General features: G+C 43.8%; 4 protein-coding genes across 8 annotated transcripts; 2 read left to right on the top strand and 2 right to left on the bottom strand.

The window, feature by feature from the left end:
• Window positions 1–1,319: 1,319 nt before the first annotated feature.
• LOC115662524 (farnesylcysteine lyase-like) lies at window positions 1,320–6,302 on the top strand. Its single transcript, XM_030584661.2, has 5 exons — window positions 1,320–2,165; window positions 2,346–2,519; window positions 4,765–5,124; window positions 5,257–5,432; window positions 5,860–6,302. The coding sequence occupies exons 1-5, from the start codon at window positions 1,647–1,649 to the stop codon at window positions 6,122–6,124; spliced, it is 1,494 nt and encodes a 497-aa protein (XP_030440521.1). The 5' UTR covers window positions 1,320–1,646; the 3' UTR covers window positions 6,125–6,302.
• A 364-nt stretch (window positions 6,303–6,666) lies between these two features.
• LOC115662523 (RNA polymerase II transcriptional coactivator KIWI-like) lies at window positions 6,667–8,619 on the top strand. Of its 2 annotated transcripts, XM_030584659.2 has the most exons (4): window positions 6,667–6,880; window positions 7,005–7,110; window positions 8,162–8,184; window positions 8,275–8,619. In XM_030584659.2, the coding sequence occupies exons 1-4, from the start codon at window positions 6,743–6,745 to the stop codon at window positions 8,329–8,331; spliced, it is 324 nt and encodes a 107-aa protein (XP_030440519.1). In that variant the 5' UTR covers window positions 6,667–6,742; the 3' UTR covers window positions 8,332–8,619. The 2 variants fall into 2 exon arrangements, with proteins under 2 accessions (XP_030440519.1, XP_056159190.1); XM_056303215.1 differs by lacking the exon at window positions 8,162–8,184.
• A 278-nt stretch (window positions 8,620–8,897) lies between these two features.
• LOC115662521 (NAD-dependent protein deacylase SRT2) lies at window positions 8,898–14,841 on the bottom strand. Of its 4 annotated transcripts, none has more exons than XM_056303213.1 (12): window positions 14,760–14,841; window positions 14,399–14,442; window positions 14,064–14,289; window positions 13,850–13,915; window positions 13,338–13,383; window positions 12,529–12,689; window positions 12,315–12,444; window positions 11,934–12,098; window positions 11,071–11,198; window positions 10,310–10,409; window positions 10,155–10,218; window positions 8,898–9,344 (listed from the first exon to the last, which is right to left on the bottom strand). In XM_056303213.1, the coding sequence occupies exons 1-11, from the start codon at window positions 14,777–14,779 to the stop codon at window positions 10,165–10,167; spliced, it is 1,140 nt and encodes a 379-aa protein (XP_056159188.1). In that variant the 5' UTR covers window positions 14,780–14,841; the 3' UTR covers window positions 8,898–9,344; window positions 10,155–10,164. The 4 variants fall into 4 exon arrangements, with proteins under 4 accessions (XP_056159188.1, XP_056159189.1, XP_030440514.1 ...); XM_056303214.1 differs by having other exon boundaries at window positions 14,411–14,442; window positions 14,760–14,782; XM_030584654.2 differs by having other exon boundaries at window positions 14,399–14,441; window positions 14,632–14,768.
• A 340-nt stretch (window positions 14,842–15,181) lies between these two features.
• On the bottom strand, window positions 15,182–19,815 carry LOC115662519 (lipase-like PAD4). Its single transcript, XM_030584651.2, has 4 exons — window positions 19,686–19,815; window positions 19,252–19,591; window positions 16,575–17,306; window positions 15,182–16,306 (listed from the first exon to the last, which is right to left on the bottom strand). The coding sequence occupies exons 1-4, from the start codon at window positions 19,703–19,705 to the stop codon at window positions 15,482–15,484; spliced, it is 1,917 nt and encodes a 638-aa protein (XP_030440511.1). The 5' UTR covers window positions 19,706–19,815; the 3' UTR covers window positions 15,182–15,481.
• Window positions 19,816–25,617: the final 5,802 nt, after the last annotated feature.

Raw genomic sequence — 25,617 nt, 5'->3', positions numbered from 1 at the left:
CGGAGGAGCTGTCGGATGGTTCTTCGGAGTCTTCAGACCCTGATTGGGAGCCCTAGTATAGGTCTTAGCCCTTAGTTAGGAAGTTCGTACCTTTTTGACTGTGATCTTCCTTGTAGCTGGCCTAACCTCTCCCTAGCCACTTGCTCCTTTTTGATCTGGTGGCTGTTGACTGCTTTTGGGTTGTATGTTTTTACTGTTTAAATGGATATTGTAAAAAGGTTTCCTCGTAGAAAAGAAAATGTATATATTAGTAATTATATTCCTGCTTGGTTGTTGTACTATCTTTGGTCTCATATGTTTATATTGTACGGGTGTTTGTTTATTGTTTTCGCATGTGCCTTATCTCTGTTTGGGTGTTGGATCGACGACGCGTCCTGGGAGCGTTGCACCATAATCGACCGAAGGTGGGATGCTCGCGTACCAAGGAGTTCGGGGCTTGACAGCCGGCGTCGGGCGATGGAGCACGGCGGCCAGCGGTGGAGGACGGCGGCCGGTGGCGAGTGGCGACAAGCGTCGAGCGGCGGAGGACAGTGGTCGACGACAAGAGGTGGTCGGCGGGTGCCGGCGGAAGGCGGGCGGTAGGTGGCGGCGAAGGACGGCGAGAGGCGGCAATGGGTGGGTTGCGGCCGATTGATTGTTTCTTTGTTTTTGGAGGATTCCAGAAAAAATCGTTTCTTGTTTTTGTTCAAGAAACAAAGAAGTAGATTTTTTTTTCTTCTTGTTTCTGTTCCAAATCTATTCCAAGATCACTTTTTTGTTCCAGAAATAAAAAAGTAGATTTTTTTTACTAAGCGGATTTCTGTTCTTTTTCTGTTCCGGGGAACAAAAGAACATAAAAACAAAAAAACTGAAACGTTACTAAACAGGCCCCTATTGTACATGTATATCATGTGTAGTTTCTAGTGGTGTGCTAGACGGACCACCCAAATCGGGAACCGTTCAGATCGGAACGGACTGGCTGGTTTCATCCGGTTTCCGAGAATGTCGGTCTAGTTCTGGGTTCATAAAAGTGAAATCGCCGGGTGGTCCGGTTACTGGTTCCAAAGGGAACCGGACTGTACCGACTACATATAACTTTTTTATTTTGTTATTTCTTCAAAAAAGTTAGTAAAAATTGAAGCACGTTTTTTTATTTGTTTCTTTAATTTGAGGATCATTGTATATATATTACTTAATTCGATACGAAAAGATGACGTCAAGTAACGAGAAAAAAGAAAAGTGACCGAATCCGTTGGGCTGGGGGCGCCAGTTCCTGATTTCATGACCAACCCGTCCGGTCACCGTTTTCTAATTTTGTCCGGGAACCGGATCGAGAACCGATCCCTCCCAGTAGTTTCTGGTCGTAAGAAGACCGCTGCTTCTTAAGCATTGCGAAGCCACGGCGTCCGGAGTTGATTTTCTGGGACCAAACCATACGGCAACCCCGCAAAACCTTTGCATAGCCATGGCGTCAGTGGCTTTCGGAGCAGACTTTCTTCGACCCACGATGTCAACGGGACCCCTCAACCACCCATGAGTCTCTTGTCTCCTCCATCACCCCAAAACTCCGAAGTCTTCTCCCAAGAATTCTTGGAAAACGAAAGCTCAAACCATTCTTGAAGAAGAAGAGGCTGCAAGAGAAGTGAAAATCTCGACAAGCAGCCAACATGGCCGCCCGCATCGCCACACTCTTCATCCTACTCCTTTCGCTCCCGACCATCACGCCGTCGTCGTCGCCGTCGTCCCTCTGGGTTTGCATCGTCGGAAGCGGAATCGGCGGCTCCTCGGTGGCCCACTTCCTCCGGGAGTACTCCTCCCCCTCCGCCTCCATCTCCATCCGCGTCTTCGAGCGGCACGGCGTCGTTGGGGGTCGCATGGCGAGGGTCAACGTGGGCGGGGACAGCTTCGAGGCCGGCGGGTCGATCCTCCACCCCAAGAACTACCACGCCTTGAATTACACCAAATTGATCGGCTTGAAGATGAGATGGCCGAATGCCACGTCGGCCAGCGACGGCCGCGACGATGATGGCGATTTTGGGATCTGGGATGGGAAGAGCTTCGTGTTCAAGACATGGAGGGTCAACTCCAAGCTTCCGTTCGTCGACAAGATTGTGTCGTTTGCCAACACGGCGATCTTGTTCTGGCGTTATGGGTTTTCTCTCATTCGCATGGACAACTTCGTTCAGGTTTCTTTCTCTCTGTCTCAATCAATTTCGTCTGTCCATTTTGAACAGAGCGTTTGAATGGAGAAGTAATGTGAAATTGAATGATAGGTTGATTTTTCTTGAGTGTCTGGTTTAGTCAATTTGCATAATGATGTTGTTTTCTCTGTGACTCGTGAAAATGGCTACATCTCCATGTTGCAGAGGACTGTGAATAACTTCTTGAAGTACTATGAAAGCACCGACTCGAGGCCCGTTTTTGAGACGGTGGACGATATGCTCAAATGGGCAGGGCTCTACAATCTTACCGGGCATACTTTAGAGGAGGAGTTAATCAGTATTGGGTTGTCTCCCTTGCTGATAAGGGAACTCATCACTGTAAGAATTCTCGTAAATTTCGCAATTGATTTATATTGATAGTGCAGAGCTTTCCCTTCAATATTATGTAACTATCTGCTTGAGATCTGGCTAGCAACTTACTTCAAATTTTGTTCATCCTATGGATGCCTTTACTTGAACGCAATGCAAGTTCTAATGACCTACTGAACACTAGTGTTGTAATGGTGTTAATTATCATATATCTATTTCCTGAACCAATACGTTGTACGGAGATGCTGTGAATCTTCTCTACTCATAAGAGAACAAAAAAAGCATTGAATAACCTACAACCAAAAGTATGTGCTTGTTCATGTAGATAGAGAACAAATGTTGGTGTAGTGGCTGCCTCATGGAAGGCCAGGCCATTAGTGGGTGAATAAGAGTGTTTCTAGATTGTGTAATGGGCTTGTTAGATTACCCACCTGTATAATTAGATCATTACTCAGCGAAAGGAAAATTGGCCTAGTTTGCAGTGGAAAAAATGCACGGAAGGGTGTCATGAATGCCAATGATAACCTATGGTATTTCAAACGTTTGATGGAAGGCATAGAGATTTACTGGTAGACGATGATAACAAGTTTGAGAGAGCTCCTAGTCTTTTCTTTGTTTTTTCCTCTCCTTCTGGATGGCCATCTGGCCTGGGGAGGGTGAGGGAAGTTGGGGTGGTTTTTGGATGTGTTGAGAGATATTTTAAATTGTTATCATCCTAGCTCTTGGGAGATACTCCTAGGTTTCTGGCTTGAAGAAAGTTCGACTGTGAGTGGCAAAGGCTTTGTGAAGTGACTGCAGCCTAAGTCTGTACTGAGAACTTGGCTAGTGTGAATAGAAATAGGATGTCTCTCAAGGATAGAGCATAAATTATTGTACTTCTTGTCAAAGAGGTTGAGTGACTGCTAGGTAGACTAACTTTGATTATTGTGATGTTCTGAAATGAGATTCGAGATTTGACGTGACTCTTGACTTGACGCAGCTCTACTTTAGTAGTGGTCTGCTAGATGCATGCTTTGGAGCATCCCTGCAGGTCTAGGTACACGCTTTTGTAGGCCCGATTCTTTTGATGCTAAATTATGTTATGTGCACCGGATGTTCCAGACATTATGTTCTGTTTCAACGGCTAATATATGAACTCTTGTGGGATTTATCATTCTATTCACCTTTTTATGCACATACTAGAGTATATTAAACTCTCCAACCCCTGAGTCTCACACGTATGAGGGTTTTGAGTGCCTGATTATATAACTTTGAAGCTATTTCCAACTGTCACATTTCAACTTTCATTTGACCAAAAAAAAAAAAAAACTTTCATGTATAAAAGAAAAATGGTTTCCTGCATGGCCTGTCCATTTTGCTTTCTGGGGAATTTGATATTACCATTTTTAAATCTTAGCAAATATAGCCTTTCTGCTATTTATGTGCGAAACTTGACATCAATATTTTCATTGGTGGAAGAATATGTAGCTGTTTCTAATAGTTGGGTTTTGAAGCTATGAAGAAATTGGAATATCACAACCACCGCCCGCAGCGGCTGCGTTGGCTTGCGCTCTTGTCCCCCCACGAAGGGATCGGAGTTCGAACCCCAGCGTAGTCGTTAGGGATTCTTAAGTGTGGCGCCGTGGTGGTGGGTCCTGCGCTAGCGTCACCCCAGGTTTACCCCTCCGGCTGTCGGCCGTGCGGGGGGTTCCTGGGTTATCAAAAAAAAAGAAAAAAAAGAAAAAAAAAGAAATTGGAATATCATTTGATTTTTGGTTTCTGTACGAGTTTTTTATTACCAGTATTGCTAATAGCCCTTACTTCTCTTGCTATAGTCTTCATCAATTACCAAGATAACCATCATATTGTTGCATGTGAGATAGTCTTTGATCAATCAGAAAATTTGAAGCCGAGGTGGGTCAGTTGAACTAGAAAAGAAAGAAAGAATGTAAAATTTTCAGATTAGCATAGCCCACAGTACGTTGCTTGGAGAACATACATGATGCGTTCAAGTTTTGAGTGAACATATATGCTGGATGCTTCATGTAATTGCCATCGTAAACTAAATGTATCAGAATGTGGATCGCTTATAAGATGGAATGAACTCAGGGAGAATATGGAAATATAATATTTAGTTAGCTCCTCATGAAGTAGAGAACTTATGTCCGATTAAAACCCGATGTGTCAAACTTAGTGTCCCAGTTGATCATCTATTTTGTTCTTCATAATTTCTTATTATTCATATTTTGAACTATCTAGCAATGGTATGCTTTAGGTCATCACAAGGGTTAATTATGGTCAAAGTGTAAGCATCAGCGGACTGGCTGGCGCTGTTTCCTTGGCAGGATCAGGGGGTGGCTTATGGTCCGTCCAAGGAGGAAACTGGCAGATGGCTTCTGGTTTACTCAATCATTCGAACGTCGATCTGCACCTTCGTGAGGAGATAGAGTCTATTTCTAATCTTGGAAACTATTACGAGCTCAACTCCTCTGAAGGGAACAGTTACAAGTGCGAGGTTGCAGTGGTCGCCACACCATTGGATGAGGTGGACATAAACTTTGACCCTCCAGTTACAATTCCTCCGAGGAAGCTACAGCATACGCATGCGACTTTCGTGAGGGGTCTTCTAAACCCTGTGAGTATTTTGCTTGTTTCTGTCTCAATCATCTATTTAGATCTTTTCTCGTCATGTCTTGTTTTAGTCATTTATCATGTTTCTACTTTCCTTTTTGTGTCTTTTAATCGGGAATGCTGTTGTATGCAAAAGGCGTACTTTGGGCTGGGCTCTGTGGAAGAAATTCCAGAACTCGTTGGTACAATCGAGGATCCTGGTGTTCCATTCTCGAGCATTTCGGTTCTCAAGCGATACAACGAAAAGGAGGTGACTTACAAGGTTTTCTCCCGCGAAGCCATGGTAGACACACTGCTGGATCAGATATTCAGGTAACATGTTTTAGTGTTCTTATATATATATTCTTTGTTCCACTTAGTGGATGTGCTTGCTTTGTTTGCTGAGAGATTGTCGGATCTATCATCTATGCAAAGATCCTCTACTAGGCGATAAATTCTCGAGGTCGTTTCCATAGATGATCTCATGTTTAAGAGGCCAAGAGTAACCTCACATATACAAAAATCTCCTGTTCATTGCTTAGATGGAGTTACTCCTCGGCCCTTCAGTCAGAAATGACTTATCGTAAGGCCTAGGAAGTGTTCGAAAAGAGTGTCGATGCACTGCCTTGTATTGGAAGGAATACACTGTCGCGCAAGACTACGCCGTAGATAGTGAATAAGAAAACACAGCATCTTTATGGACTCAATGACAATGTAGACCCGACGGGCAAATGCTAATCATCGATATTGCTGTTTCCAGTGTCCGGAAGGAGACGATCCGCATCAACTGGGGCGCTTACCCCCATTACGAGGCTCCTGAAGCGTTTGCCCCTTTCATTCTGGACGGACAGGATTTGTACTACGTCAACGCCTTTGAGAACGCCGCGAGCACGATGGAGACGAGCGCCGTCGCAGCCGAGAACGTCGTGCGCCTCATCCTGTCGAGACATTCCGGCCTCATGTACTCGAAGCTTTCGGGCTCGGAGAGCTCTGCGGTCGGCACGGGTTTGCATTGGGATCTGTGATGATATGTGTAAATCTTGTAAAGATGTAACTCACCAAGTACCATGATGCAAGGAGCCCTGGAATGTGAATTTATATCCTGTGATGGATATAGCTTGGAAATATGGTTTTCAGTTTATGAGACACCTTAAAAATAATGTTTGATGGATAATATTATTCAACAATTAGATGATCACATTATCTGGATAGAAAGAGAAGAGCTTCTAAATTTGATCTGGTGTGTTTGTTTCAAGAAAAATATTTTCACCTTTTCAGGTTCGGAAACTCATTTTCCCTTATTAAAGCGGGTATTTTCTTGGACATTAAATGATATTTCGTTAGCTGATCATTTTTAGAACGAACCCGACGCATGAAAGTCTGGAAAATTAATCCCGTGGTAGATTCTTTCACTCAAACAAATGACACCCGAATCTTCTTAGCGAGGGCGGTCCGGTCTGGTCCGGTTCGCTTCTCGGGTAGGACCGGTCCGGTTAGCACTGTCCTAGTATCTACGTAAAAGTGACTAATTGGGAAAGCAGTCTCTTTTAAATTGATTGATAATTTTCGTTTGGGAAAGAATACCAAAGAGAGAGCGAGGCTCTGTGACTGGGAGGAGTGAAAGTGGTAGGGACTAAGGGAGGATGTCGCAGAAAGGGAAGAGGAAGGACGACGGTTACGCCTCCGACGGCGGCTCGGACGGCCAGGCGGAGGCGGCGCCGCCTCCCAGGAAGGCCGCGCGGCAGGACTCCGATGATTCCGGCGACATCGTCGCCTGCGAGGTTCCCCCGGTTTCGTTAGGCTTTCGTGCGAATCGCGTGCGTGCTGTAGGGTAGGGCTTGTGCGATCCTAGGGTTTTGAGTTTTGAAAGGTGGTGGGGTTTTCTGCTTGTTTGTGTCGGTGCAGCTGTCGAGGAACAGGAGGGTCACCGTCAGGAGCTGGCACGGCCAGGTCGTGGTCGACGTTCGCGAGTTCTACGTCAAGGACGGCAAGAGTCTTCCTGGCAAAAAGGGTCTCTCTCTTTCTCTCCCTAGAGTTTGTGTGTTTGGTGTCTTCAGTGAGTTGCTTTGCTTGCTTGCTTGCTCTCGGCAGTGTGAAAATTTAGGCAGCTGCATGTGATCTTTCTGGACTTGGATGCTCTCTCTCATGTTGTGTTGCATTCCTGAAATCCTTGTTTGATGTGGGTCTGTTTGTCGTTGTGGTTTGCGGGTGGGCTGTCTGTTGAGCTTCGGAGGCATAGAAAGGCGAGATCATCGGTGGGATCTTGTGTGAGAGTGGTGGGAATTGGGTTAGGTGTCTGGTTCTGATGCCATTTTCTCGATTTGATTTCAAGAACGCTTTTCCCGGCATCTTGTGGAGGGGCTTTTGTCTTTGATCTTAGATGAAATGTCGGAAGCATTGCAACCGGGCTGAGTGTATTGAACTTTGTTTAGCGGTATCATGGTGAGTACAGCGGGTTAGATGAAAGTTTAAACTCCACAATGATTTTGGGAGCATCATGGTAATCTTGAAGTCTTGGCCGGGGCCTTCTCTCTTTATGCGCCTAAAGTACTGAAATCGATTAAACTGAAAAACTTATCCAATCTTTTAGAGTGCATGCTAGTTCAAGGTGTACATTTGATTAGCTTGTTGCTCCCTTGCCATTTGGCTTTCCTTCATGGACCTGAGGGGAGCTTAGTGGATGGTAGACTGGGTTTTGGAAATTGCTACTTTATGTGTGCTTTGCCTGTTTCTCGCGAAATTGTATCTCAATAGAGATCAGCATCTTTGATTTCAGTAGCCGATGAATACTTCATCGTCCAATAGCACTGAAAGTTTCTGTAATGTTGCTCTGTTCCCGTACATGTATGCAACTTGTTAAGTTCGCCTTGCTTTTTGCCTTACCGAATCAACCATTTGGAGTATAACTGTTCCCAGCATTCTAAGTCATTGTTGCATTTGGTGGTGTTGTGCTATTGTACTATTGCCATGGCATAATACTCTGGCAGACCTTTTTCTTATTCCTTCAATTAGTATGATCTCTCTTAATGGTTTCTATATCTGTTGATTTGGTCTTTGTCCAGGTATTTCACTCCCCATAGATCAGGTAAACTCTTGGTTCTGCGTGCTACTAGTACTTGAAATTTGAACAGTTGGTTCAAACCAACGGCATCACATTGGTTTCATGCTTGTGCAGTGGAATAAACTTGTGAAGTACATGCCTGAAATCGACAAGGCATTGGCGGACGCATAGGAGCTAGTGACCAATCTTGTTGGCTGCTGTTTTTGCTGAATCAACCTGCAGCTCATTTTGCTTTGTGGCTGGAGTGAACTGGGGTCGGCCGACATGTACAATGTTGTGTATTCAGTTGTGATTCTCTTAGCTCTATATATAGAACTCGGGACGTAGAGTCTATGTACTTTTAAGCTTCTTGAAGAGAGCATGATTAAGCTGCCAAATACACCTATCGGCAAATATACATTTTGGTTAAAAGGAACTCTTTTGTGCTCTGATTTAGTCGAAGGATTTTGTTTGGGAAAATGGGTCTCCCCTCGTGGCTCCGTCCAGAGTTCTATTCGGAAACGATTTTATATCCATATTAGTGAGCACGATGCGATGGTGGCTTAATGTATTTTCTCGAAACAAGCCGTTACCTGTTTCGGTTTTGGGCGGAGGAGACAGGTTTGTGAGTTTTGAGTGATATGTGCCTTTGCTACGCTCTAGGGGCCCGAAGCAAGGCAATTTTGCTGTGCATGATCCAATGGCCGACACAGACTAAGTTTTCACGGTTTTCACGGACACGGACATGGACGGCTGACAAAACAACACCAATATAACTGGTTGACATTAAAACACACGAATCCAAACAGATGACAACAAACACATAAAATTGCTCTATATGTGATCACCCAAGTGTAAAATCACTGCTAAGGTATGTGACTGGCTATACAAGAAGAGATATTTCACCCTGTTGAGACCCCCAATTAGTCTCACCATCTCCATGAGCTTCAAACTAATTTGTTGGAAAGAACCATCCAGGATATCGTTACGGTTTACATGAACATCTGCACGTCAGCATCCAACTTCACCATTTGAGAAGACAGATGAACAATAAGACAGATGAATGGCATCTGAGCTTTATGTGTCCTTGTATCAAATGCCAACTACGTTGGACAGACTTGACTTCAAAGAAGTATTATACTGGGCACTCATGACGAAACATACAGAGACACTGCCACGTGGCTTGCACTTCCCTTGTTGGCCTCCTGCAAAATAGTCATTGACAAGGTCACGAAATGTGATGACACGAATGCTGTTGAAAAGGAATTGAGCATCAAGCAATGCTTCTGTTTTATCCGTGCATTCAAGTTTTATCGAATTCACTTTCAGTAGTAGGCTTATTAGAGGGTTCATAAGATCGAAGGGGCTCTCTTTACATATTAGCATTGTGGAGTAGTTCTTTTCCTAAGACTCTTTATTTTGCCTCGTGTTGAAACCGACATTCTTAGAAAAAAGAAAACAAAATTTGTGAGATCTGCTCATCTTCAACGAATATTTGTGTTCATGACCTGTCAGGGATTACACAATTATCCTAGAGACTTCGATTTTGAATGCATTTCTAATTGTTTCACATTTTCATCTTAAGCTCGTGATGTCAATAACATTGCATGTATCATGTATCAAGACACCGTTTTACACTTTTTTTTTTTTGGTCAGAAGACACTGTTTTACTTTACTTCCTTAGAGATATGCCAAGACACCATCTCTTCATGGCACTCGTCCAAGATGAAAAAACTTCTTTCAACAATGTCATGATTTATGTATAATAGAACAACAAAGATAGGCATCAGCAAAGCTGTCTTCCCTATTTCATACACCGTCATTGATTACTACAGGCAACTTCAAACCCAGGTAAATCTCACTTTTAAGGCAAGACTTGTTTCATGGGGCTTAATAACTGAGGCAACACTAAAGATTTGCTCAAGTGTTTAGCTTAATCTTTGCAAGGGGCTCCAATTACAGATCTAAATCAGATTCAGCAAAGACATGGTCCTTTCTAGTTAGCTAAACAATACCTTCTTCTTGTCATTGAACAGCAGGGATGCTGAGAGATCCTGTATGAAGCACTCTGGGGAGTATCTACAAGAAAGAAAAGTATGGAAACATCAGCAAAACCGGCATAGTAATGTTATGAAGTGTTAGATTTGTAACACGTTGAAAAATTGCTTACCTCTCCCAATCGGGCGTTAATTTTCAAAGGAACCAAATCATCTGCCCGTGTCACGCCTATATTAACAATTGCAGTGGCAGCTCCTGCCTCATGAGCAGCTCTGTCACACATGAAGATATAAATTACTATTTGAACATTTCGCATTGGAAGATAACACCATGACTATAACTATTACTTCTTGCTTTCTTTTGTTTATCATTGGAGGGGAAGGGGAACATTTGATTAGCCAAAGAAAACTCTGCTTAAGCCACAGAATTAGGAAATAATCAAATTGGATCTTTCCTATTGCCAGGGACACAACTGAAAAGGAAGCAAGATTCTTGACAAAACATGCATATCAGTTGGAAAACAGAGCCCAAATACACCTAACAAGGAGTAGAAAAAGAAAATAAGCAAGCACTGCAGGATGCATGTCCGTAAAGAGAACAAGACAAGCCCCAAAATAAAAGGCTAAACAGGGAAAATAACATGACAGGTTGGGCCAGTCAGTGTCCCCACAATCCACAACAAGAATTATCAGCACTATTAGGACCTGAATATATGATCATCTGCACAGTTTAGTCAAGTAGCAACAATGAGAAAGTGCCATTAGATTCATCACCAGATTCACGATATTCAGCCTGCACAACATCCTCAGCAATATCTGATGACTAGATAAAGCAAGAAGACCTTATGGTGTTCTTCACCACTCAATCATAAAAAAATACTGCCTGGGAAAAGGTAATTATCTGAATCATGGAATATAGGCACAAAAAACATACTTAATGAGGCGGTAAGCAGACATTGTCATCAAAGAGGATCCTAAGACCAGAAAAGCATCGCACTCCTTAGCAGCTTCCATGGCTCTGTCAGCCCTATCTTTTGGCACGTTATCACCAAAAAATACAACCTTCAAGGAAAAGCAAGCAAATAAGACCATAGACAAAGTAAGAAAGATAATTTAAACAGGAGTTTTCTCCTCTGAGCAGAAAACATGGGAATTAGATAGAATTCTTAAATCCTACTCTTTCTCAGAATACCAAATCAATGCACGATGCAGGTCCCAATAAAGTACTGCTAAGTATCAGATACACACTTTAGTCCAACTACAAAGTGCGTCCAAACTTCTCATAGATAATATTCTTCCTACCATAGCACACTGATAGCTCTGAGATGCCACGAAAACTTTTACTTCTCTGTTTACTCCTACTTTTGAAACAATAGAAGAGGTCCATCCGCACATCGAATGCCAGTAAATCATCTTGAAAATGGTGAAACAAGCACATTTAAAAATCTCTTTTCCTTTTTTTTTTGGTGGTGCAAAGTAAACCTCAGTAAAGGAGTAAAACCTACATAGGGACAAGAAATGGGAAGAAACATCGAAGGACCATGGCTATTCCATATTAAATCCTTCCATTCCTAGATATGACCCCAAGGAGCAATTTTCCAAGAAAAGTGGGAAAGAGCCTATTAATTTGCTTTTGTAAAGATACTTGGACCGTGGTGATAGATTGTCAATTTCCTTTTTCAAATAGTATAGACGTAAGTAAGAAGACATACTTGACCTTCAATAAAACATTAAGGAGCTAATTACCTCAGAAATGCTACAAAAGAAAAATGTAAAATGTAGACGAAAGATCCTTACATCTGGTTTGAGCACCCCACCACATTTTTGGCAAGTAGGGATGCTAAAATCTTCCTCCCAGAATTTCTCATCTATCTCAATGTCACCATCGGGCCTCTGCTTCATACCAAAGCTCTTGTCTGAACCAGGGTTTCCATAATCCAAACTTTCTATTGCAGCTGCCCACTACAGCAAAACGATCACCTCAGCTCAGTTACTGACCATTTGAATTATCAACTAAACTATAATTTTCGCATAATTTCATCCATTAACCTCCTTGCAGACATACCGGTTAAAAAGAAAGGGAAATCATGGTGGAACCTTATGAATGTGTTGGGTTTGAATTCAGCAGAAAGGGAGAAAATGGAATAGCACTAGAAAAAGTAAGTTCGAAGAGCCAACCTTTGGGTTGAGAGCCTTCACCTCTTCTTGAAACAAATTCCGGCAAAAAGAAAATCCACAATCTATACATATTGCAGTGTACACAGTCCCATGAATTTCCAGTGGATTGCTACCAGCACGATGGTGCAATCTGAAATAAGTTCAGAAGAATTATTAGTATCCAATTTTATCCTCCAATTTTTGAAAATGTCATAAAATTTCCACACCCAGTTACCTGTCAACATTTTGGGTAATCATAAAATTTATTCGACCAGCCTTTTCTAGTGACGCAAGGGCATAATGAGCTGCACTAGGCTGTGCTGCGGTAAACCTTCTCCATCCAGCATAGCTCCTTGCCCAATATCGCCTTCGGGCCCGTTTAGAACGAACAAACTCCTAATGAATTGTCATGGAATTAAAGTCAAAAAATGAGAGACACAAATAATCTTAGGCATGGTTAGACACTTAAAAAGATGAAAACAACAGAGAAGCCCCGAGAAGAAACTGAAAAGATCTTATTTAAGCAAGAACCGACAACAAATCTTCTCCAGAAACAAAGTCAGCTAATTACAGAACATTTTTGTACTTTCCATAGTTTCATATCATTTATAAGAACCACAAATCCAACATACTTCCTTGAATGTCCTCCCTTATTTTTTTAGGCAGGACCACAAATGATTTTAAGCTACTTCCATAGACACATTCTAATTGGAGTATCCCAAAGACATTCACGTGACAAAAATGTTCCCTATGGAAAATGCTCTTTCAATTAAATGAGTTTGCTTCCAATTCTTGCCACCTATTTCATTTCTGCCTCTTCCTTATCCAAAATTTGTATATATGTACTAGAACACCCTTCAAATTCAAATATATCCTCCATAACTTGCTTTCCGATTGAACTGTCCCAGCATATTTATTTCATCTCTTCATAATAAGCAGAGTGTTGCTATTTACATAATGAAATCAGCAAACCAAAAAAAAAAAGAAAAAGAAAAAAAAGAGAATCAGGGAAGCTGCAAATCCCAGCACGTGCCTTCAGATCACCTGATGGGTAATTGGTTTGAAACCAGTGCTATAAGCCCCATTTGGACTGCATAAACAAATAAAAGTTAGAGGGTTTGTCTTAGCTATGTAAGAACCAGTCAACATAAATACAGTGGAGACAAAATTACAAATTATCACATTCGACATGAAAGCTTAACATGAGAGTGCAATCATACAAACTCGACCACATATGCTGAAAATACATATATACTACAAGGTTAAGCAAAGTGCAGAACTTGAAGATTAGTGTTAGGCATGAAAAATGATGCAGCATCACAGCAAGATCTCTCTTCCAGTTCTTATCAGTCACTTATCCAAATTAAAAGATACAGAATAGCCATGAAAGCATACTCAAAACCTCCCTGATATAATTAGTTTAGAACAAATTAACTAGAAGAGTGGCTGTTATATCTCAAATATCTCCAAAATGAAATATTTCCACCCATCAGTGATGTCTATCCTTTGAAATGTACAATAAATGTAAAATATGATTCTAAGCACAACTAAAGAACCTTCTATAATCGGGAATACCGCACTCCGTGCTCATCCCAGCTCCAGTCAAAACCACAAGCTTCGTACTGCCAGCGCCAGCCAATTTTAGACAAACATAAGCAACATGAATTTAGTCATGGAACATACGTCTCACAAAGAAACAAGACACTTTGGAACACAACTACAAAGTAAGAAGTCATCGCAGGCAAAGGGTAAAAGAAATCTAGATTGGACCTTGATTCAAAAAGCTGATGCAAACGGTCAGTATCCTTAAGGCTCGGAGGATCTGAATCAGGCACCATCTTCTTGTCCCTCAAGAATTTGGGAGGTGCTTTCTCCGGATTCCCCGAAGAAACCCCAGGGACCGATATGCGGGCATTTATCCGAACCGACCTCGTGAAAATGACTCTCCCAGCTCTCAAACAAAGGTTGGAAACCTTATTGTAATCACACAGAGCCTCTACAAAACCCGTAAAAACCGCTCATGAGCGCAACAGGGTCAATCCAATGCCATCAATTTCACGACAAAATAACTTAAAACTGGTACCGAAAACACGAAAAACACTTGCCGGCAATTCTACCTCCCAGCATTTGCCTCAAGCCCGCGAAAGCCTGTGCAGCCAAAATGTGAACGATCAATCGAAGGACCGACAAACGATGCCAAATTGCGAATCCACAGCTAAAAGACGAGATTTTTCCGCGAATGCGAAGACGATAGACCGAAAACAGAGTGACCCAGAAAAACCCAAATGATCCGTTGAACAACGTAAGTCTTTATTCACAGAGACAGAGAGAGAGTTACGTGAAGGAAGGAGGGATGAGGAGGTGAACGGAGGAGGGTGATCGCCATTGGAGAGATTAACGGAGGTTTGCTCGCGAAGAAGAAGAAGAAGAGTCGGAGTTTTTCAAAGAGAGAGAGGAAGACGCATTGAGCGCATCGTCGACCGCATCAATATAGGCCATTCACATAAGGCCACGTTCCTTGGCTTTCCATCCTTCAATATTCAGATCCAACTCTATTACAAGAATACACTCAAAATTTAGCATGCATATCTATATCTATCTGTATATATAATTTATACTCATATTATAGAAAAGGTAAATGGTGACCGCATATATTTCCCACTTGTTCGCCTTTTATTTAACATGACAAAAGTCGATAAGTCGCTCTTAATTTAGCTCAGTGAATTCGAAGAATTGGTAAGTTATTTAATTTGCAAACTATGAGCGAAAAGTAGGTAATTTGATAAGTTACTAACGAGTTACCTAGAAAAAAGGGTCATCGGTCATTCTATTTTGGCACCTACCAATGCGAAAATAATACAAAGACATTTTGGCATGGACCAATAGAATTCCAGTAGTTGGCGATGGCCCAGTAGAATAAAATTCGAACTGTAATGTGCCCTGTTGCTGCAATAAATGGGAGCTTCCCCGTTTGACAGTTCCTTATTGTGCAGGTTAATACACTTTACTACAAAACAAACAAAAATGATGTTTCTCTTCCCCCCCATACCTTGTGTACAACCTGAAGCACCTGAACATGTGTTGAGCAAGTGCTACGGGTTGGTCTACAAGAAGTATTGTCTGCATTACACAATTACACCAGAGATGAAGATCTGGCATAAACAATGATGAGTGTATTAAATATTTCTTTATTCACAATCCATTAGACTCGGAGCAGGATCAGAAGGTGGCGGCTGCGGGAACTTCGACTTCAAAGCTTTCCATTCGTCATCCCATAATCTGTAACTTGAGTTCTTAGCCAGAACATCTATAGACACATCCTTCCTATCAATTAGCTTTCCCGCATACTCCTCAAAATAATTCAAGTTCACCAAAAGAAGTTTCAACTTATTTGCGTCCGTTTCCTCTTTTGCATTCTTGAGCCAGTCCGTCGCTTCCTCCACCTTCGCCCAAAACAAAGAATCTTGAGTCAAGCCCGCGTACCTGCTCCTACTCCTTTTGTTGTTAATTTGTTGTGGTTCTTGCGCTGCAGCAGCAGTCCTTCGACTCCACCATCTGTCCAAAATCTGGAATCTCCTGTGCCTTCCATGCTTAATGTAATGTCCCTTCTCCAGGTGCATACCACGACGGTAATAGCGAGCGATTTCCAATGGCTCAGCGAGGAGCATATAGAAATGGGACGCATTGTTCCACTTGGACCTGCGGTGGAAATCGTGCGAGAGTTCATTCCGTTCTGCCATGCCTATGACTTCATCCCAGAATGCGGCGAGTGTGAACAGGTTCATGTCGATTTTGGACTCCCTCCTGGATGCTCCAAATTTCTTGAACGTGTCATAGTACCCAAGTTGATCCCCGGGCTCTTCGCAGCGTGCCTTGTACCACTCAAGTTGTGCCCTGCAGGGCGTCATCTTAGATAGTCTGATGGCTAGATGAGCATTGTTCAGGTTCGGTGCATGTCCCATGTGCCGAGCCATCTGCAGGCAATTTTTAGCTGGTCTTGAAATATTGTCATCCTGCACAGTGATTAAAAGATACAACCCACAAAGTGAAGACTAAGAACTTATCATTCAGCGATTACCAAAAAGAGATCTTAGTATAAGTTCACATCATTCTGGGTGCACTTGTATTAGAGAGTGAGAGAGTTCTGCCCCACATATTAGAGAGTGATTGTTCCAAGAAAATACTTCCACAAAATAAGGGCATTGATAGACTATACTTTTGAGTCGGATTAGGAATCCAAGAAGACAGTGTCTCGTGTGGATTTGAGAAGCATTTAATTACCTGTGGATCTATTCCTGAGGATTGTAATGCCAAGGAGACACCAGCTTCGTAGCTTGATGCGGAGAGGCCGTTGATGTTTATCCTTTTCAGGAATTGCGAAGAAAGTTGTCCTGTATAATAACTATACTTCAGATGATCCTCAAAACACTTCAGATGATCCTCAAAACTGGAAGCTGGAGAGACTGTCTCGAGCATCAAATGCATCATCTTAACAACAGACGTTGCATTATCCAGACAGATTGCTCCGTCTTCTGAACAGAATAGGTAGCTTCCCAATGGCCAAAACAAACTGTTCTTCGCCTCTCCTTCTGATTTTGCGGCATCTTCAACACGATCCTTGACGTTGCTGAAGAATTCATCGAAATTTTGTTTTCGCAGTTCTCCAACAAGATGTTCTAAACTGGGTGAAACCGTAGCAACTTGCCAAAACTGAAGCAGCAAGTGCAGTTGAGGAGTCAAGGATGCTAATGGAGCGAAGAACAGTTTCGGCATTACATCGAGCTTCGAGACAACGTTACAGAAGCTCCCACCCCATCTTTCTCGGAGAATGGCTCGGGAAAGGGACTTGTTGCCGAGCAAGGGAGTGCCGAATGTGAGGCAGAGGACTGAGATGGGAGCAGCGACTGGCTGGAGATGGGAGAGGAGCCAAAGAGCAGTGAGAGAGGCAGTTGTTGCTCCAAAGGAATGGCCAGTGAGGATAATCATCTTAACTTTTCCTAGAAATTCCTGAATCTGCACACAAAAAGCAACTCAATGCTTGAAGGATTTCGCATTTTTGACTCTCAGAACGAATGCCAGAATTGAGCAAAAATTGATACATGCATGACCCAAGGGCAATATGATCAGTTCAAATATGCTGGTGTGACTACCCAAAAAAAAAGGACTGTGGAGACAATATCAACAGTTTACTGCTACAAGTTACCATACAATAATGGCTCTCTGTAGAAAGACTACATCTAGATTTTCAACACATGGCCCAGGAATATGATATATGAAGAACACAAGTAACCTAGATTAGTAATTTAGTATTGTCCAAGAACTGTCCGATGTATATGTCTATTGTACCAGTTTAATCTCTCAAAACAGTCTCCAGCAGTCATACACAATTCAACAAGACTGTCCTGCTGTTTGTGACTGGTAAGTTCAACAAAACAATATGGTTCTTCAGAAGAAAACCTTCATAGTTGATGCATCTTTCTTGCTGTCGGATGAGTTTGCAGGATTTTTAGAATGAGGGATGGTCAATAGATTTTCAAGAGTTCTTAATCAATTACAGCCTCACATCACCTTCACACATAAGGATTGAGAACTGGCAACTTAATTTGCATTTAATGTAAATTTTCAAATCCTACCAAATCCATTCAAAATTAGGAGGGATTTGTGGAATTCATGCATTAACAAACAAACATTTTCTTCTCATTTACACCCTTATTTTATATCTATTGCAGATATATAAGAGGATATTTATCTCATCTTGCATTCTTTTTCTTCTTTTCCCCTTGTTAGCATCCAAACGACGTTATTTTAAATCTTTTCTCTACTTTCCTCTAATAATCAATTTATATCTCTTCTTTTCTTTTCTAATCACCCCTACCAAACATTGCTAGTTGACATATAAAAAACTTTTGTCATTCTTAATTGCAGGGTCAAAAACCATTCGTCAGAACAGAAACATTTAACCCGGTCAAAAACAAATTCGCAGTGAGCTTTTGCCAGATAAGCCTTGAAAAATTAAATCAGATTAGATTAGATTAAATAAATATTAACTTTGGTAAAAAGGAATATTGCAATCTCATGCTATCAAACTCAACACTTTTTTCTTGTTGTTATCAAGCGCATAGAATGAACTCACTGTTAAAAGAGAAGAAAAGAAGACTTTGCAAGCTATGCGAGGCAAGAAAATGCAGAGACGCATGCCTTTCAAAATACTCTCAACACTTAGAGTCTGCCATGCAAATGTTTATACATTTCCTACCAACCACCATTATCTTCTTTCTTTTCCGTTTGGGAAAATTACACAAATGGTCCATGAATTTTGGAATAATGTGCAATGTAATCCTCGAAGTTTTAATTTGTTCAACAATGTGCAGTGTAGTCTCTGGACTTTCAATTTGTTCAATGTGAACCATAAACTTTGGATACATGTTCAATTTAGTCCATGGACTATATAAAAATGTTCAATGTTGTCTTTCCATTAGTTCAACCTCAGGGACAATATTGAATATTTTCGTATAATTCAAGGACTAGATTGAAAATGTACCAAAAATTCAAGGACCGCATTGAACAAATACAAAGTTTAGGGACTACGTTAGATTGGGCCAAAGTTAAGTGACCATTTGTGCGATCATCTCCCATTTTCTGTTTTGAAAATCAAGTAAAACCGCGGCGTTTTGGGCTCTTGAAATGTGGTATGCACATTAGGTACGGGACTTGACCGCCAAACAAACGATCCACATTATGAAATCACAAGATATGCAAAGTCCATAGGCCGTTTCATTTATCATGAGGGGCGACTGAAAGCTAAGCCATCATTTCGTGGAAGTTGATGATGATGTTGGACTGATGAATATGTAATGAAATTACCCAGAAAAGGACAAAGTCAAACAAAGTCCTCCTAGTTCCGTCTCAGCTTCGTAGTTATCCGGTGACAAGGCCAAAAGCACTGCGTACGGCGTACCTGGTTTCGGAAATCCGGTCGCCGGTAAAATTCCAGGAAGAGGCGGAGGAATCCGGCGTCCACCTTGACCGTCTCCTCGCCGTCGCCGTCGCCGTCGCACCTCAGCGGCGAGAACAGATCCTCGCATCCCCACTCGGCCAGCTCCACCGGGGTCCCGCAGCTGGGCTCGGACCCGTCGATCACCTGGACGCTCGAGAACGCCAGGTACCCGACCCCGCCGCGCCGCTCCGCCACGAAGCCCCCCGGGGCGGCGGCGTTCGCGAAGCTGCACAGCCCCCACGACGCCTCCAAGAAGGGCGTCGACGCCAGGAAACTCGCCAGCATCTCGCTGCTCTCGAACCTGCATCGGGAACGCAAACTGGGGTGAGAAAGGAGACCCTTTGGGGGCACTCTACGACAAAAAGGGGCAATCGAGATTTGGGGGCGTCACGCACGGCGACGATTCGGCATCCATGGAGAGCGCTCGAGTGTGGCAGCAGTCCGGGGCGTGCTTCGAGAGGGAAGGTCTCCGCCTTGGGCGTGCTTGTGAAAATGTCTGAGTGGAAGAGTGGCTATATGAAGGAGGAGGGTGGTGGTGGGCCGGTGTACCGACGCGCACGAAGGAGCTGCTGGCTTTCGCTTGGTGCCGCGATGGTTCTATGGAGATACGGCGAAGCAGAGGGAGACGACCGTCGACGGTCAATTCGGCGATTTCTCTGTTATTCAGTGGCTCTTTCGAGGCAATAATATGCAACCGCGTCAGAGCACAATATACTAAGAAGTTCCCTCGAATTCTTTTTTATTAAGAGATTCGAGTAGTACCTTTTTGACACGATTGCAACATTCCTTATCTTTCTATGGTCTCTCGTTTGCCATTAGCAATTTATATCTCGTGAATCCGCCTGTTCCGTTAGATCACCGAGAGAGTAGAGGATTCTCCACCGAAGCTGCACGTTTTTGTTCAGAAGATGGAACGGGCCACAGATTCCCAAGATATGATTAATAATGAAAATTGAAGCGAGCGACCCCGTGAGATTTCATTTTGGTATCGCGAGACCGATGACGATATGAACGACCATTTTCGGAAGTTGATAGTAAGAGGCTTTGGGAATATGACTATGTAGCCGAAATTTGTTTGGGCCCGCCAAAAAGTGAGCGAACATTTGAATGGCAATTGCATTTGGTGATGCGAAACATTTCGCTATTTACTTGCACTATTCATGCAGACATATCTCTACTCGATTGCATCAATGGAAAGAAAAATGAACACTTATTAGGTTCCGTTCGTTTCGCGGAAAATAGGAAAATATTTTCCGGGTTTTACAGTGTTTGGGGGCGGAAAGTAAACTAACCTCGAAAAACATTTTCCCTTAATAAGTGAAAACACGAAGAAAAGTAAGGAAAATATTTTCCTCTTTTGAAAAGCGGAAAACATTTTCCGCCGGCCTCCTTCTTTCCCTGCCGGTTGCCAGCCGCCCATCGCCGCTTCGAGCAGTAGAAAATATTTTCCGAAACTTTTTCAAATTTCAGCCGAATACCGGAAAATTACGTTGTTTTCCAAGAAAATGACTTCCCAAAAAATATTTTTCAAAAATATCATATTTTTCACCGAACGAATGGAGCGCAAGAGAAAGAAAGTCTACAAGTTGTGCACCTAATGTTCTTTTTTTGGGCTCACCCAGTTGTGTCAAATATACTAAAAAAATTTGAGAGAGATTCAAGTAGTACTCTCTTTATGCATAGCATTCATTACTGCTTGAGACGACCACGGTATTCCTGATCTTTCTCTGGTCTCATTGCTATTAGCAATTATTTCCTGTGAACCCGCCCGTCCGTTAGATTACTGAGAGAGAGTAGAGAATTTTCCACGTAAGTTACACTTTTTGTTCAGGAAAGTTATCAAAAAAAGTCATAAACTTATCGTAATTATACTAATTCAGTTGTAAACTTTTTTTTTTCGTCAATTGAGTCCTAAATCTTTTGCATTTATGTCAATTCAATTCATTCGGCAAATTTTAACCAATCGGCACTGACGTTGATAATTTTTAATAATTTTTTTGTTTTTCATTCCTTCTTCCTCTAGCCGATTATGTGACATTCCGAATTTTGACCCATTTTTTGGATTTATAAAAGGTGTATTTCGTCAGTGCGCTTATAATAAAATCTCGCCCGGAACTGATCACTCTTGGGTTATTTTTAAATTAGAGATTTCGCTAGAATCGCACTCGGTCGAATTTGGCCGTTATTTAGAGCCCGAACTTTGGTGTCGAATTTCTCGGAGTTTTATGACGAATTTAATTGGACGGTGTTGATATGATTGTGGTCAGCGTTGATATTACCCGGGATAAGTGAAAAGTGAAATTTGGACCGGATGCGGATTTTGACCAGTATACCTCTCTCTGGGTTTATTTTATTTGATGTCTATTGGTCTTTTCTTTATTTTGAATTGGGATTTTTGGGACCGTTGGATCAAGCTCGCGAGATCGAATTGTGGCCGTTGGATCGCACTTGAGGACAAAATTTGACTTCTCTCTCTCTCTCTCTCTCTCTCTCGCGCCCCTCCCCTACGCGCGTCCACTCCTCCCTGTGCGGACGTCCCCTCACCCTTCCCCCCATGCAGACTTTTCTCTCTCTCTCTCTCTCTCTCTCTCTCTCTCTCCTCCCTTCTCTTTCTTTTTCTTTCTTCTTCTTTTCTTCTTCCTCCCGCCGCCGCTTCTGCTCTCCTCCTTGCTACTCGATGCCGACCGCCGACCGCCACTCGCTGAGACCTGCCCAGCCGCCCGCCGGCCCGTCCTTTGTCACCTGGCCACTGCGACGCCGCCAGCCGCCCTCTGGCCGCCGCGCGACCTCCCATCCCCCCGTTTTTCTTTTCCTGCGCCTTCCTCGCTTTCGGCTCCCGCGGCTCGCCGCCCGCGCGTGCCGCCATTCTGGTTGCTGTCGCTCCACCTCTGCCACCCAGCCTCTCCCCTCAGCCACCTCTGTTGCCCTGCTGCCCCCCTTGGCCGCCACAACCTCCCTTCCCCTATTTTTCTTCTCATCCCGCCCCGCCGCCGCCTGGGCCGTCGCGTCGGGCCGTCTCCCCCTCGCCGTCAAGCCCGCCCGCCACCACCTGGGCCTCTCAATAACCCTACCTAGCCACTTGCAGCCGTCGTACCGACCTGGACAGCCCAATGCCGCCCTAGCTCAGCCTTGGTTGGACTATCTTGGTCGTGGCTGAGCCTCCGCCGCCCAGCCGCCATCGCTTGGCCCCCTTCCGGCCGTGAGCCCAGTAGTCGCCCCTACTTCAGCCCCTTGTCCACTTCCTCTCCCGTGTGGTAGCCGCTCATCCGTTGTCACGCCCCGAACCCTACGGCACCCGACAACCCTACCGCGGTCGATTTAGTGCGACGTCCCAGGACGCGTCACTGACCCAAAACTCAAAATAGAGGACAAAGCACATGCGGAAGCAACATAACACCCGTACATAATTAACACACGACCAAGGATAGCAATGAACAACAACCATCATAAAGACATACTTGCATTACTAATAGGGATATGTACAATATCCATTACAAACAGAACTATATACAAATCAAAATGGGTCAGCAGCCACTAACATCAAAAATGGGTATGTGGCTCGGGCGGTCAGGCACTAAATCTAAAAGGGCTCTATCAAAAAGTATCGGCCCTACCTAACTATGGTCAAGGGTAAGTCCTAGGGTAACCAGTCCAGGTCGGATCCCGAGGTCTCGAACGAATCGTCAGACAACTCGGACTCGGAATCCATCGAATCCGGCTCGGACTCGGCCTCCACTGGCTCCTCCTCGGAATCGCCCTCCGGGTCCGGCTCCAGCTTCATTAGCTCCGGCTCAGGGTCGAACTCCCACTCCATTGGCTCCTCCTCCTCGGGATCGGAATCCATTTCGAAGATGATCGGCCGGGGGTCAGAATCCTCCTCGGACACGGCCTCAGGACTGGCTACCTCTCCATCAATATGCTGCGGGTCCCATTGGCTTACCCCGACGATCGGGACATCAAAGGTCCTAAGGGGCCCATAAACTCCAAACAGGTCTCGAAAACACCAAACCAGATACTGATGAGCCTGGAGCTGTGGCCCACCCACGTTGACCCAAACAATGGTAAAATGTCTAATGTAAGTCTCCCCGTTCCCTACGGGGTACTCGATCACCGACCGCTCTATACGGTGCGGGATCCCAAAACGAATCGGCACACCTGCCATCTCAAGGTCGGGGGTCTGAAAAGTTGGGATTTAAACAACAGTGAGAATAAATTGGGATAAGTACAGCGCAAGTGCCATAACTTTTGTACGGATGACACTTAAGTGCTATAACTTTTTTTTGGCTCACTTGAGTGCCATAACTTTCAAAAAAATGATCACTTAAGTGCCACTTACGAGCTGGTCGTGAGGGCTCGAAACCGCGATTTTTTCGGCCGAACAATGACCTTTCCGGTGAGGCGAGCACTACCAGCTTGAAGAGGGGGTGTCGGTGAATCATTCCATGACCTCCGTTCGTCTCGAAATTTCCATTTTAGCCTCCGTTGACGAAGGTAAAAATGCTTCGTAGTCACACAATTTATCGAGCCGATTTGTGTGACTACGAAGCATTTTTACCTTCGCCAACGGAGGTTAAAACGGAAATTTCGAGACGAACGGAGGTCATATAATGATTCATCGACATCCCCTCTTCAATCTGGTGGTGCTCGCCTCGCCGGGAAGGTCACCGTTTGGCTGGAAAAGTCGCGGTTTCGGGCCCTCACGACCAACCCCTCTGACAAGCTGGTCGTGACGGCCCGAAACCGCGGCTTTTCCGGATGAACGGTGACCTTTCTGGCGAGGCGAGCACCACCAGCTTGAAGAGGGGGTGTCGGTGAATCATTCCATGGCCTCCGTTCGTCTCGAAATTTCCGTTTTTGCCTCCGTTAACGAAGGTAAAAATGCTTCGTAGTCACACAAATCGGCTCGATAAATTGTGTGACTACGAAGCATTTTTACCTTCGTCAACGGAGGCTAAAATGGAAATTTCGAGACAAACTGAGGCCATGGAATGATTCACCGACACCCCCTCTTCAAGCTGGTGGTGTTCGCCTCACCGGGAAGGTCACCGTTAGGCCGGAAAAGCCGCGATTTCGGGCCCTCACGAGCAGCTCGTAAGTGGCACTTAAGTCATCATTTTTTTGAAAGTTATGGCACTCAAGTGAGCCAAAAAAAGTTATGACACTTAAGTGTCCTCCGTACAAAAGTTATGGCACTTGCGCTGTACTTATCCCTAATAAATCTCAGCGAGTAGGCCCCCTAAACCTAAACTAGACTAACATGCACCTCCTGACAAGCATTAAACAACGATAGCACAATACACAAAGGATTTAAGCCCTTGGGCCCAAATCAAGTATTTTAGTGACCCTGCAGGTTAGGCACATAACAATGGCAATAATAAGGCAGAATCCCATCATGGCACACACACGCAATCACTTGGCCAAGGGCACATGCCATGCACATGCTTGCGCTCGTTAATGCACTCTTGCATACATGCCATCACTATGCAAATGCTCATGCTCATTTCTGCACACTTGCACACATGCCAACTTTCCAATTAACATCGACCCGCGTTAAACGCATCAGGTATGACTCGCGTAAAACACATCAGGTCTAACATTTTGAGATCGATCTCCGGCCCACGTAAAACGCATCAGGCTCATGACACAACCCGCGTAAAACGCATCAGGTTGGCCATCTTCCGGTAGTCCGGGCATCGTCCCGCGTAATACACATCAGGATGGGTTCAATACCTCGCGTAAAACGCATCAGGGTTTTATGTGATCACACGTACTCATACCACCAATTATTATCTGAACCCCGCGTAAAACGCATCAGGGCATTTTAGGTAATCACATGCTCATGCCATTCACGCACACTCGCATATGCACATGTTATGCCAATGCTCGATGTGCACACTCATGGCCATAACGTCCACACTCGGCATTCGTAAAATTTCACACTGAGCATTCAATTCCAACATAGCCACATGCTCAATTAATGCCACAACATGCTCAACTCACATCTTGCCATGCCCGATGAACCAATTAATCCAAATCAGCCCCGACATGTAATTGGCACCCAAATTCATGCGATTAAACCAATATAACTACGCACACTCAAGGCCCGCCAAGCCTCTCAATTCTCGGCCACACCTAGCACACAACATGGGCATCACATAATAAATTCCAATTCATGCATAATTCGGCCACAACATGGACAAATCAAGGCACGCACGACAATCCACAATAAAGCCCTAAATTAGCCGAACAAGGTACAATTAAAGCCATAATGCACAGCCACTACTCAGCCCATTCTAGGCCACCAAATCACATTAAAATAACCACACT

The sequence above is a fragment of the Syzygium oleosum genome, unplaced genomic scaffold, assembly GCF_021117445.2.
Source record: "Syzygium oleosum isolate NSW1041296 unplaced genomic scaffold, Sole_v2.1 Sole_v2.26, whole genome shotgun sequence".
Classification (NCBI taxonomy): Eukaryota; Viridiplantae; Streptophyta; class Magnoliopsida; order Myrtales; family Myrtaceae; genus Syzygium; species Syzygium oleosum.
The sequence above is the reverse complement of the archived record's forward strand: the minus strand, read 5'-3'. Positions and strand labels throughout refer to the sequence as shown.